The following is a 12,512-nucleotide window of genomic DNA, read 5'->3' on the forward strand; positions in this document are numbered from 1 at the left end:
CATGCCATTGACTTTCTCCCCCCCCTTCCCCCACTTTCCCTTAAGTCCCGAGTCTGTGGAGAACCCGTCTGGCCAGAGGTGAGTCTCTCAGAGCTTTAAGACTTGCGGTCTATTATTTCTCATTCCACTTCTTGTTCTGAAACAAACCCTCCCCATCGGCTCTGCAGGCCAAATCTCCCTCCGAGGATGCGGCATCGTTTTAATCATCGTGATAGCGTTACGAGTATGAGTCACACCTAACCTTGATTTCATCCAAATCCATGACTCTGATAGCGGCACAGAACTGAATCCAGAGCTTCCGTGGCCCTCTCTTCAACTGTATTTTACACTCTGCTGCCACCTAGAGTCAAACTAGGAGGAGAGAGCCATTGAGGAAGATGCTTTAAGACAATTTGAACACGTGTTCCAAGTAGATAAAATCCGACCATTTATAAAAACAGAGACAACAACACAGTAGCAGTCTCGGAAGTCGGCAGCGAATATGAGATTTCCAAACCCCGCGTGCACGCCGTTGTTTTATTCATGATATATTCAGCTCGCTTAATAACCTTGAACTTATCACTGACAAGCTGCTCGGATGGAGATTTATTGGTCCCTGTAAGCTCTTTGAGGGTTTGCCAGAAGAGGATTCGCTGAGCTTTATTTGTTTGGTTTTTTTTCTTTATGGAAACAAAAGATTACAATACTTTTAAATCATTCCATTTTTTGGGGGGTGTTTCTGGTCACCTCAGCAGATTCTGATAATGAATGTCATTTACATCCAGGACATATTTTTTAAATGGAGAAATCGGGAGGGCTGGGGACACAAGAAGGAAATAAAATCGTATTTGTATCAAGACTTGAATAAATATCAAATTCAACACTTTTTGAATTCATTAGTTTCTGTTGAGGTGAACCACATTGTTGCTGTTCTTTGACAAATTGCTAACGATTGCCTCATTTCTCTTCATGGTGAACCCGCTCGCACAAAAAGCACTCCCATGAGCCTCTGTTTTCCACGCTGACTCCCGTGCCATGTCGTCTGTCTCGTCTAATCTTTTTTCCCCACTCTCTTTGCTGTTGTTGTGTTTTTTTCGTCCATGTGCCGCGGATTGTTTGTTGTCCTCACCTTGTCTTTGTGTTTAAATACCCTTTGAGGAAGGTGGATTATAGCTGTGTGCCAGATGTGCTTACAATTGCACAGATGCTGATTGATGGCATGCACACAAAACTGTACGTACGAACACTCAGGCCAGCAAATGTTAGCTTGGTAGGTAGGAGTTTTCACGTTTTATGTTTAGCTGTTTATAAAACATAAGGAACACAGGCTCGCACTTATTTATTTATTTTTTAACACATACTACTACAGTGATTGCAAGCGCACACTTGCCCGTTCCATGCAGCGCCTCTTCAGGATAGTATCTTATCTTCACCCTCCCAAAGTGTTGGCAGGCAAGAGACTGAAGATCAAACATCCCACTGAAGACACATCAACAGAAACAAGAATAGAGGTTGTGAACAACTCCCGCTCGGTAGACAAACAGCCTCCCTTCTAAACTCAAATACGGTTTGCATTCTGATCGGCCTCGCGTCAACACCGATGAAGGCCTTTGAGATGGAGCTCAAATAATTTATTAATAATCTTTAGTTGCCCTTCTTTAATCTTCATCTTGCAAAGACGACATTTGCGATAATTGTTACGATTTTGTGCAAACAGTTGGCGGAAAGCTCTTGTCTCTTGAACGTGAGAAAAATTGAAAGTGCACAAAGGACTGTTTGGATTTATTTGGCGGGTAAACACAAGCCCATCTGATAGCTTTTTTGATCGAGAGATTGGAGCAAAAAGATGCGAGCAAAGCTCTCAGGGACAAGGTCGGTGAACTCTGGCCCTCAAATGAACCAAACTCCAAGTTAAGTCGGAGAACACAATGATTGTTCTGTACTAAAGACGAACGCCATTCATTTTGCCTCGTCCCACATTCCCTCCGCCACGATCTTCCACAGATTTTTCTTTTTTAATAAATATAGTAAAGTGGAACTTCTAATGCCAGTTCCAGGACATTAGACAACCTTGATTTGATTTATAAAAAATTCCTCCATTAAATAAAAATAAAAATCATCCAATAAAACCTATATTAACTGTGCAGGAAATCTATTAAGTAACATTTTAACTCCGTAATTGTTACATTAGCATAAAAAGAAGCTGAACATTCTTACGCGTGAAATGCTCTCGCTTAACTTTGATAAGTGGCGATGCATAGGGTGACTGACACTGATTTGAATGCAAGTCCACTTTAACTTTTGATGTCTATCGTTCTTTTCTTCTGGCATTTTTCCTCTTAATACGCATTGCTGAATCTACTCCTTCCTTTGGAAAGAGTGTTTTCAAAAAAGTCCCAAAACTTTATTGAAGCTCACTGAGCAGAAGTCTAATGGCAGTGGTTCGTACTCCAAGGTTTAATTGACATTTGCCCTAATTGTGTGGACTATTTTGGTCTCCTCTTTGAACTCTTTTCAGCGACTGAAAGACACCATTCATGTCACTCAAGCCTCCGCTGTTCTCCCCCCCCCCCAGTGAAAAGGCTCTGCTGGTGAACAAATTTGAGCTGCGCATCCGCACGGAGGCGACTCAAGGCCTAGTGCTGTGGAGCGGCAAGGGCGTGGAGCGTTCCGACTACATCGCCCTGGCCATCGTGGACGGCCGTGTTCAGATGATGTACGACCTGGGCTCCAAGCCGGTGGTGTTGCGTTCATCGGTGCGCGTCGACACCAACCGCTGGATACGCATCAAGGCTAGCAGGTGAGTCGTGCCATGTCAGCGAGGGAAGGCTTTTTTTCACTTTGATGGGATTACACGTCATCCATATTCTATTCCTGTCGCTGCGATCCCTTGCATCAATCCTCCGATGCGCTGCGAGTTGACAGATTAGTCTCAGATTAAGGTTATTTCCGCGCCTGGTCATGCTTGAGTGCAAAATTCCATGGATGCACTAATGAATGTTGAGGAAGGAAGAACATGCAGCAGCACTTAGGCTCCACATGGGAAAATGAAATAATAATGTCATTAAAATTGCATGAGGCGGAATCCCAACACACACAAATGTATCTTGAAGATCACGCTCCTAGCATGACAGCTGATGCCACACTTTGGGAATTTAGTTCTAAATTACATTTGCAATTAATCAGATTACCACAAATTAGATGAAGCGAGGCAAACTTGGAACTTTTTTTATACCCTCTGAGTGAGCCGTGTGCGTTCCCCTTTGGATAATCCAGTTTTGCAGAAGAATATTTTTCATTTTCCTGTAGCACATGCATAAAATCGATATCAGGGATGGGCAACTGGTGGCGGCCTGTGACCTCACTCTGAGTGGGCTCTTGATTAAGTTTTTAAAAAGTAAAACGTTTTTATGTTTTACATAAGAATAAGGAGCAAAAATACAAAATATCAAAACATTTTGGAAGGGGGGATGGAAATCTAATATGTAGATCCTCTGGTGCTGATTTGTGAATACACAGATGTCGACTGTTGTTTCAAGTTGCAATAACACCAATCACCACTAGATGGTAGTGTGGTCGATATCAATACCCAGGAAAATACTCGCTACTCAATACCATTTTTGATACCGAGGGAATAACGGAAAAAAAAAGAGACAAATACTTAAAAAATGCATAAGAAATATTTTTATTATTAACATAAATAAGGCCCTCCTGTCGTTGCCGCCCTGGTCATACGGAGCAGTAACGTGAATATTTCTTTTTTTTTTATGGAATATGGAATGGTATAGAGTTCCTCTGTAATATTAACATTTTGAGTGAGTTGATTTTAGTGAAAAATGCACTATAATGAGTTCTTGCACATAATGTTGATTTGCTGTCCAGCAGTTTTGTGCCATCCCTGAAGTGTATTATTTTGTTTGTTTCAAATCCCTTGTTGTCAGATTAAGATAGTAGATGATATGCCATCAAAAGTGAAATGTATTAAGCGCACTTATGCACGTGTTTTGTTTATATTTGAAATATCTTTTTTGTCATGCATCTGGTTAGGAAGTGCGTCCTCTATCTCCCACCCACGGCCTCCCAAGCGCTGAGAACACAAGCACCATCTCTGATGCTCAAAAGACTTAATTCAATAGGATTAAATATAATATGATTATTTAAAATGTTGGTTTGTGTGTTTAAAAAAATGCAGATAAATAACCTCATTGGCAAAGCCAAAAATCCAGCTCATTTAGTCCAAGGCTTTAAAAACGAAAGGAAGCGTTCAGTGATTGTCGTGCATGGCAATGTGACATTAAAGGATTCTGTCATTAGAAATAAATTAACTGCTTGAAATTGGAGCATGACCTATTTATCACCTTCAGCCTGCCGGACATAAGCTTTCAACATGGCTGTGAATTGAAGTGCGGGGGATAATTACATTGCTTCCATTGTGTAAGAAAGCAGCAATAATTGATGGTTCAACATCCATACCAAGCCAAGCATGGGTTCACGTCTCATCCTTGGCACGCTAAGAGGCACACGACGCAATTTGGATGTTGACGGCGGTGTAAATCAAAGCACGTGTAGTTATAGTGCCGCAATCTGTGTTGCTTGCCGTTTTAATGACGCCCCCTCTGTTGGAATGACACTTTAGTGGGTTCAAATTATCCCCGTCGTCACAATTCTTGAGTGTGTGCTACCGCTTAGTACGGGGCCACCTTGTATGAACGTTACTCTTGCGGCATCTGTTAGCTGCTAGGCGGGCCCATTTAGAACGCTGCTTGGCAAAGGCGTTTATGGGGGTGATTAGTGTGCTGCCAGCGGAGCTGTGGAGTCATGATGCTTCCGATTAAATTAAAGAACATTTGACGGCGATTGAGTATGACACGCATGCTTCTAAACAACAGCCCTGTCCTCCGCAGAGCGCTACGAGATGGATCGCTACAAGTCGGCAATGAGGCAGCAGTGACGGGATCATCGCCTTTGGCAGCAACTCAGCTGGACACAGACGGAGCGCTTTGGTTGGGTAGGTGGCTACACTCGGATAGAGAAATGGAAAAATATGTCATTTGATCTTGAGAATGTCGGCAAAATGCCCTCCATCAAGGGGAGGGGAGTCTTTGCTCCAGCTGACCCAGCTCCAATGATTTTCTTGCCCGTGGCCCATTCATTCGCATGGAATCGCACACTTCTACGTGGATGGAAATCAAATTGGAAGCAGATTTATGACAGCGTAACCGGAGAGCTTGTGCAACAGTTTTCCCAGTCGATTCAAGCAACACTTGAAAGAATAGTTAAAATTATCGGGGGGAAAAAAATGGTCAGCATGAAAATATTTGTCTTGAAACTATAATTAATAATTCGCAGAGTAATCAATGGAATCGATAGGATAATCGATGACAATAAGATTAGTTTGTGACAGCCTGACTTTTTCATGTCGTTGTTAAATCGAAGAATCTCCGCTGTAAATTTGAAAAAAAAAAGGTTTTTTTTGTAACTAAAACAGTCATTTAGGTGGGAACAACTTTAAAATATAAATTATTGACATTTATGGCACATCAAAGCAACCAAGTTGTTTGCTCCAAAACAATTTCCTGACTTGTTTTTAACTTGTATCTTTCAGTTGAGGGGGACAACAAAAGTGACAGTTAATTCTGTAAATTCTTGTTTCTTTGTTGGAGATAGAGAAAAAAACTATTTTCACATTAGCAAAATTTTTTAAATATATATATTAAGTTTGTTTTCTGAAATTAATTTTGTTCGTTTTACAGTGTAAAATTGGTGGTTTTTAAATTATGCCAGATTTTTCCTCAAACAGCGCCATACAGCGGACCACCGCAAACGATATTGTGTCGTACCAAAAAGTGGAATGGTTTTGTTCAACTATTTTGGGTCTTTTCATTGTAGAAAAGCATTATGATGTGTCCTGACCTGAACCAAATCTTGCAGTTTGGTAGAAACAAAGGAGGTGTGTTGTTGCACTCAGGTAACAACACAAAGTCAGTTGAGAGAACTGAGCCCTGCAGCAAGAATACATAATCCTCCAATCCTTCTATCAAGGGCCCTTCTTTTTAAATCCCCTTTTCACCATCCGTCATTAATTTGACACTAATGCGCGTGAAATTAGGCCTGTCGATCCCCGATTTCTAAGGTGCACAATCCGATTAAGATGGGCGGGACAGAGGCAATAAAGAGCTTTTGACGGCAAAGTGAACTCTGAGTCCAGCAGATAAGTAGGGAGGGGGCGTCAGTAATGAGGAGGATGTACAAACTCTGATGAATAATGGAAACTTGCTCATACGTCAAGAAAGAAGAGTAGTTTGACTGTGCTGACTCAAAAGCGTAACTTGGCATCAAACATAATCGTGGGAGAATAGGAGGCGTCAAACAGCAGCCAATTTGGTCACTGTGTCTCCTCCAGGGACGAAAGAATTCATTTAAAATTTTACTTATATTGAAAAGGTGCTAAAATAGAAAGCACAATGGAGTGAATTAATTGCTTTGAACCACAAGATTGCTTATTTCATATTAGAGAATAACCATTTCAGTCTATTCACACTGAGATTAAAACACATTATGACTGTCCTCAAAAAGGCTACTTTCCAATTTAGATATCGAAATCTAAAATTCTGCCCTGCCTGAGATGTTCATTTAATTTTTTTGTGGTTATAGTGTGCAGTGCATTGCATCATACTGAGAGCTGTCTCTGCTGCAGCTCTCTCCCGTATCTAAATGAGTGAATGATTAATACCGGAGCGCATACGTCAGTCAAGAGGAGAGGCCTCTCAGTTTAAAAGTATATTGATACAAAGTAATGGGCGTGGCCTATTTTGAAAATGCAAAGACAAGAAAGTATAGGTGTGTAAACTAAAGACTGAAAAATCCACTGTCCAGTTCAGAAACTATGTTACCTCCCACCACTACTGTTTTTGTATTGTCAGAGAGACCAATTGTTTCTTTAAGTGTGTGTGTGTGTGCGTTCTGTTCAGCGGCTTATCGGTCATCTTGCTTGCTCATGTCCTCAGGCGGCCTGGAAGAAGTGGCGGTTGCACGTCGGCTGCCCAAGGCCTACAGCACTGGCTTTGTGGGTTGCATCAAGGACGTGGTGGTGGACGGCGTAGAGCTCCACCTAGTGGAGGACGCCTTGAACAGCCCCCAAATATTACACTGTCCGGCGGCCAAATAAGCAGGCATGGCAACAAAAAAGAAAAAAAAACATTGAGAGAAATGAGGAAACAAATCAGTCAATACTCAAGAAATCCTCCCACCCTTTCCATAGCATCCATGTCTCCTGCTGTAATTATTTTCTATTTTTGTATACTTTTCATCACTTTTTATATGGGAAGAAAATGTTTTCAAATTTCTTGTTTTTTGTTTTTCATCATTTCTTTTTAATCAGCACCTCCATTTACACATTCACATGTACATTGCCTTTTTATTTTTTAAATCAACGTAAAACATATTTTTGGTGTTATAGTTTTGCTGTTAAAGCCGTTGCCACGGTAACAAAAAAGTTTGCTCATTGACTTTGCTCATTACTTGAACTCTGGTGTTGATTTTTACTTAAAGCCTTGTCATGGTGCCATATCTGTTGCTTACATTCCCTAAACATTGTTTTTTCATACAATAATATATATATATATATATATATATATATATATATATATATATATATATATATATACACAGTATACTGTACATCCATAATATATTCCTTCACCACCTCCCAGCTCTTTCAATTTCCCTTATGGGACTCTTTGAGATCCGTCAAGCTGCTACAGAAACAAAGTACACAAAGAAAAAAATAAACTCATCCGCTCTCATCACTCTTCAACTCACAGCACCAAAAATGTATCAATTTCAAATTAAAACTGATATTTGCAGGATCTAAACCTCATCTGACTCTAACACTTCAAGACATGAAATAAAATCTTATAAATAAATATAGAGTTTATAAATAATACCAGAGACTGTGAATATGTAAGGTTATTTCTCCCCAGAGAGAACTCTGCATTTTTTTTTTTCTCAACAAATGATCACTCATGATGACCACTAATAATGCATGGACGTATGCAGTGTTGGTTTTTCTGTCAATAACTCGCAAAAAAAAAAAAACATACGAATAAGAAAATCTCTGTTTATTTTCTTAACAATAACAAAAGTATTGGCTCACTTGGCGTATCTTTCCGAAGCTTTTCCCGGAAGTTACCAGGAACCTTGAATGGTGCACGAGGGCAAAAGTTGTTCTCATGGAGGATGAGAAAAGGAGCAATGCAAGGAGAAACAGACGATTATCTTGGGACATATCCTGCCTGGCAACAGTCAACAAACAAACAACAAAAGACTTGATTTCCTTTTTTTATATTCCACATTCCTGGAAGAATCTGTCCTTGGCTGTTGAGAGAGACTGTGACCCTTGTTGAAGCCATAACAGCCACGAATCACTGAAGATTCCTTGTTAACTAACTAACATACTATAGTAGCGCATGGTGTGGAACAGTCAGTGATGAAATGAGGAGTTGCTGAACCACAATAAGCTGTGATGACTGATATCTTCTTTTGATATGACATCTTTGGCAATATATTGGAGATCCAAATCATGCTCGTTTTGTGGTGGAGTAGCAAACGGTCGTTTTACATTCTAAACAATGTTTCCCCTCTGAAATGATCTGGCAGCCATTTTTATGTACAGCCCACCTGTTTTAAGTGTAAATTTAGCGAAATGTGTGTTTTTTTTTTTTTTTTAGTAATATACACTGGAGCTATGTCTCTTCTACAACACTTTGATAAATGTACACGGGGGAGGGATGTCACTAAAGCTATAATATAACTGTTGTGCATAATATCAGGTGAAATCAGGAAGCCCTCTTCTGGTGTCTCACGACCCGTTTCAATTCCAGCCCTCGCTCTCTTTATATGTTATTTTAGCCATGCTGTTCTTTGGTTTTGACCAATTCAGGTGGTGACACCTAAAAATATATGTATATTTGTATGTGACACCAAACAATAAAGCCACATGATTTAATGCCAACTTGGAATTGCCTTGAAAGCCACCAGTCACCTTGACTCTAAGCAGCGTCCTTATTTTAGCCAATTGATAAGCGCCGTCCCCGTAAACGAGTAATAATGACAAATTGTCATAGTAAGAAATAAATAAATAAATGCAAGGGGATGTTCCATTCCTCTCTTTTGTTCCTTATTTATATCTCAAAGTGGATGTAAACTACTGTCTGATCACAAACCTCGTCAAAGGGCAGTGCACCGAGTAAAAGTGGCATGACCTGAACATTACTAACTTTATGACCTTTGTCTTGTGTTCCTACCATCATGAAATAAAATGTCAACCAAAATGGACTTCATTCTTGTCATTGTTTTTTATTTTATTCCTACCGTATTACAATGTCAAAATGAAGATTTTTATTTTCTGCAGCATGTTAACACAACAAAGCTAGCAAGTTGTTTCCGCCAAAACAAGTTTCTGAGTTGTTTTTACTTATATCTTTAAGTTAAAATTTAAAAAAAGTTCTGTAAATTCTTTCTTCTCTGCTGTAAAATGCGATAAGCCAAATTTCACGTCATCAAAACTTAAAATATTATTATTATTTAATTGTACCCAGGTTAATTGCCTTGTAATTTTGAGTTCACTCCTATAAGAGGTTAAGTGGATTTGTGCATCAACAAAGCCAAGCCCTCCGTCGATGATGAAATGTCATCAAAATTAAACAACCCCGACGTGTTAAACAGAACCTGCACCAAGAACAGAAACCTCTTGAATAAAAAGCTGTTTTGACCTATTTATTCCCCACAATTCAAAACAATTTATTTTCCATGTGACTTGATGACATAATGAGCAGTGGCTGACCGCCCAGAAAGTGGAAAATAAAGTGAGTGCCCTTAAAATGAAAGCATGGCCACCCCGTCAACAATTACACTTAACAATTAATGCAACCCTTTGGAGCATGACGAAGTCAAACACAAAAGCTCCACACGTCCTCATCGACAACTAAGCCAAACATTTGAGTGTGTGCTGCTCAGAAGTTTAGATGGTAGCACTGCTAGCTAATGCTAATCTATGCTAACCCTGAAGCTATTCTTACCTTTTTTGTGTGCGTGCTTTAGCCACTGCTTAAAACAGCATGAACAAATATACAAATATGAGTCACTATTCTCAGTATTATTTTTTTTGTTGGTCACATCCAGTAATTTCCCCCCCTATATTTTCCTGAATGATAAGTGATTATTCTTTTAGGTTAATCATCCCTTTAATATTATTAATGATTTACTTTCTTTTACACTCATAGCTGAGTTAATAATTTCAATTCAAATGTTACTTAAAAATTCTAAATTGATCTGTTTAAAGAAGCATGCTATTAATAACCACCTGCCCATGGTCCGTTTGTAATGTGATTTTATTTTCTTTGTACACCTCTTGTTACCTCTCGTCTTTTTATACAATATTCGCAGGTCCCTAAAAAGTTATTTCAAATTGCCTGTATCATTTCATTTCAGCATCTTTCTTTGTGCCAGCAATGTATTGGTTCTTTTTAATGTTTCTGCTCCGAAACCTTCAGAAAACCCGTACACCAATAGAATAGAATGTGAAAATGTTAAGTGAAAATAAGGAACGGGATTCACCACACATTATCAGATGTTTCAGTGGCTGGATTCATAAATTTGATTATCATCGAACACACACACACACACACGCAGGATTATCTTGCGCAATATTTTCCTACGCAGGTGCAACACATCCTCTTGAAACAAATATGAGACCTACAGTATGGATTTAAATCCCCTGATGCATGGCGATGACTTTGCATCTATCACATTTAGTGTTGGAAAGCAAATATACAGTCAGTGCTAGTCTCTTACCACATCCATTTCCATCGTGTATTGATCAGACAGTAATGTCATCCCATTGTGTGCCAGCATCATTTTTAACTGCTGGCCAGAAGTAAACAATAAATACTCAGTGGGAGCAGATCCTTTCAGCCCGCAGCACGTTGCATTGGGCTGAGAGCAGTTCCAAGGAGAGGAGATGTTCCATCTCTGTGTCCTGTCATCGCTTGTGTGTGGGCTATGGCAGCACACGGGGTCAAGCTGTGGGTAGGCAAATAAATCCATAGTTGTGAAGCCTTTGGGCTCACAGACAATTGCATAAGCCTGTCCATCCCCCAGTAGATTAAGCTGTAGTGATAGGCCGGTGACGTCAATGCTGCCCGTGAACACAAGCGCCATCCTGCAGAACTGAGCGATGCAACTGGTATCTTTTCTCTTGAAACCAGATGACAATTTTACAACGGAGAGAAAAATTCATTTATGTCTTTATCGGTTTAACGGTCAACAGGCTACAAGAGGTGAATTAAAAATAATCGCGCCAGATTTACAAGTCAGGCCATGACACCATCAGTGACCCTCTAACCTAATTTGTGTGTTATTTTTACACATTTTAAACAGTTTACTGTACTGAAAATGGCTTGTGTTAATGGCTGAATATTGGGGTCTCGTGATTAGTGATTGGGAGGTACAAGGATTCCGCCCGACAGTAGTCATAATGCACCTCAGAAGACACCATAACTCCCATGTGGCCTGTGACAAAAAGGATTTTGACACCCCTGGGTTCAACTGATGAGCTATTTCTAAGATGCACTCCAGAAAGACCTTCTCACTCAAAAGTCATTTTAAGCATTCAATTGATGTACGAGTTCTCTTATGAACTTCGATGCATACATAAATTGGTTAGCGCAATAGCAAGGGACACACAATTATGAGTAAAAAAATATTAAGGGCAGACGTGACAAACTGTAGCCAGTGGGCCACACTGTATACGGCCTGTGCGAGCTAAAAGCAAATTAAACCTTGGCCCTGTAAAAGAATGTGTGTAATAATATGGAATAAGACTAAACATGTTACATTTTCACTTTTTAGGATCTGCACCAATACCTAGAAAGTACTTTTTTATTTGTAATCCACCCCACAACGACCCAAAGCAAATGAGCACTCAAAATTCACCATCTCAGGAAAAAGATAATATTACATCGTATAATATACATTAATTGTCTAATAAAATAAAATAAAATAAAATAAAATAAAATAAAATAAAATAAAATAAAATAAAATAAAATAAAATAAAATAAATATGTATTAGGCTGTCTGGAAATTATTATCCTGTGTGTATTACTACTTATATAACATATAAGTAGCACATGTTAGTTTTTTCTTCGATACAGTTCAGCAGAAGTGGTTTTTGGTTCGAGGTAAACGTATACAGTACACAACTAACAAAAACCATTGCTTTTGTTTTGGTGGTCAATACGGGAAGTTGCACTACAGTAGTTCATAACAGAAGAAGCGATATAAATACAGTGCAATATTTTACGATCTTGTTTGTTTGATGTTGGATTTATATCGTGTAAAGTAATTTATTACAGCTGAATCTGCTTTTCAAGTGCTTTAACAATGAAGTTTACCAACGTTGAGCACAGTGCTTCTCCAAGAATCACGCTGCCGCTTTAGTTTTGTTTTGAAGATCAGAGCCGGAACTCACCCGC

General features: G+C 39.4%; 1 protein-coding gene across 5 annotated transcripts in view; it reads left to right on the forward strand.

Moving 5' to 3' along the window:
* agrn (agrin) overlaps positions 1 to 9,315 on the forward strand; it is a 213,450-nt gene extending 204,135 nt beyond the window's left edge. For 3 of the 5 annotated variants that reach the window (XM_088289716.1, XM_088289720.1, XM_088289719.1), the window contains 4 exons: positions 46 to 78; positions 2,555 to 2,779; positions 4,884 to 4,987; positions 6,987 to 9,315. In XM_088289716.1, coding sequence (XP_088145842.1) covers positions 46 to 78; positions 2,555 to 2,779; positions 4,884 to 4,987; positions 6,987 to 7,147 — 523 coding nt within the window. In that variant the 3' untranslated portion in view covers positions 7,148 to 9,315. The remainder of the gene's footprint in view (positions 1 to 45; positions 79 to 2,554; positions 2,780 to 4,883; positions 4,988 to 6,986) is intronic. The other 2 variants (XM_088289718.1, XM_088289721.1) reach the window with 1 other exon arrangement.
* The last annotated feature ends 3,197 nt before the right edge of the window (positions 9,316 to 12,512 follow it).

The sequence above is a fragment of the Idiotropiscis lumnitzeri genome, chromosome 3, assembly GCF_059441095.1.
Source record: "Idiotropiscis lumnitzeri isolate Australia: NSW breed Sydney's pygmy pipehorse chromosome 3, RoL_Ilum_1.0, whole genome shotgun sequence".
In the NCBI taxonomy this organism is placed as follows: Eukaryota; Metazoa; Chordata; class Actinopteri; order Syngnathiformes; family Syngnathidae; genus Idiotropiscis; species Idiotropiscis lumnitzeri.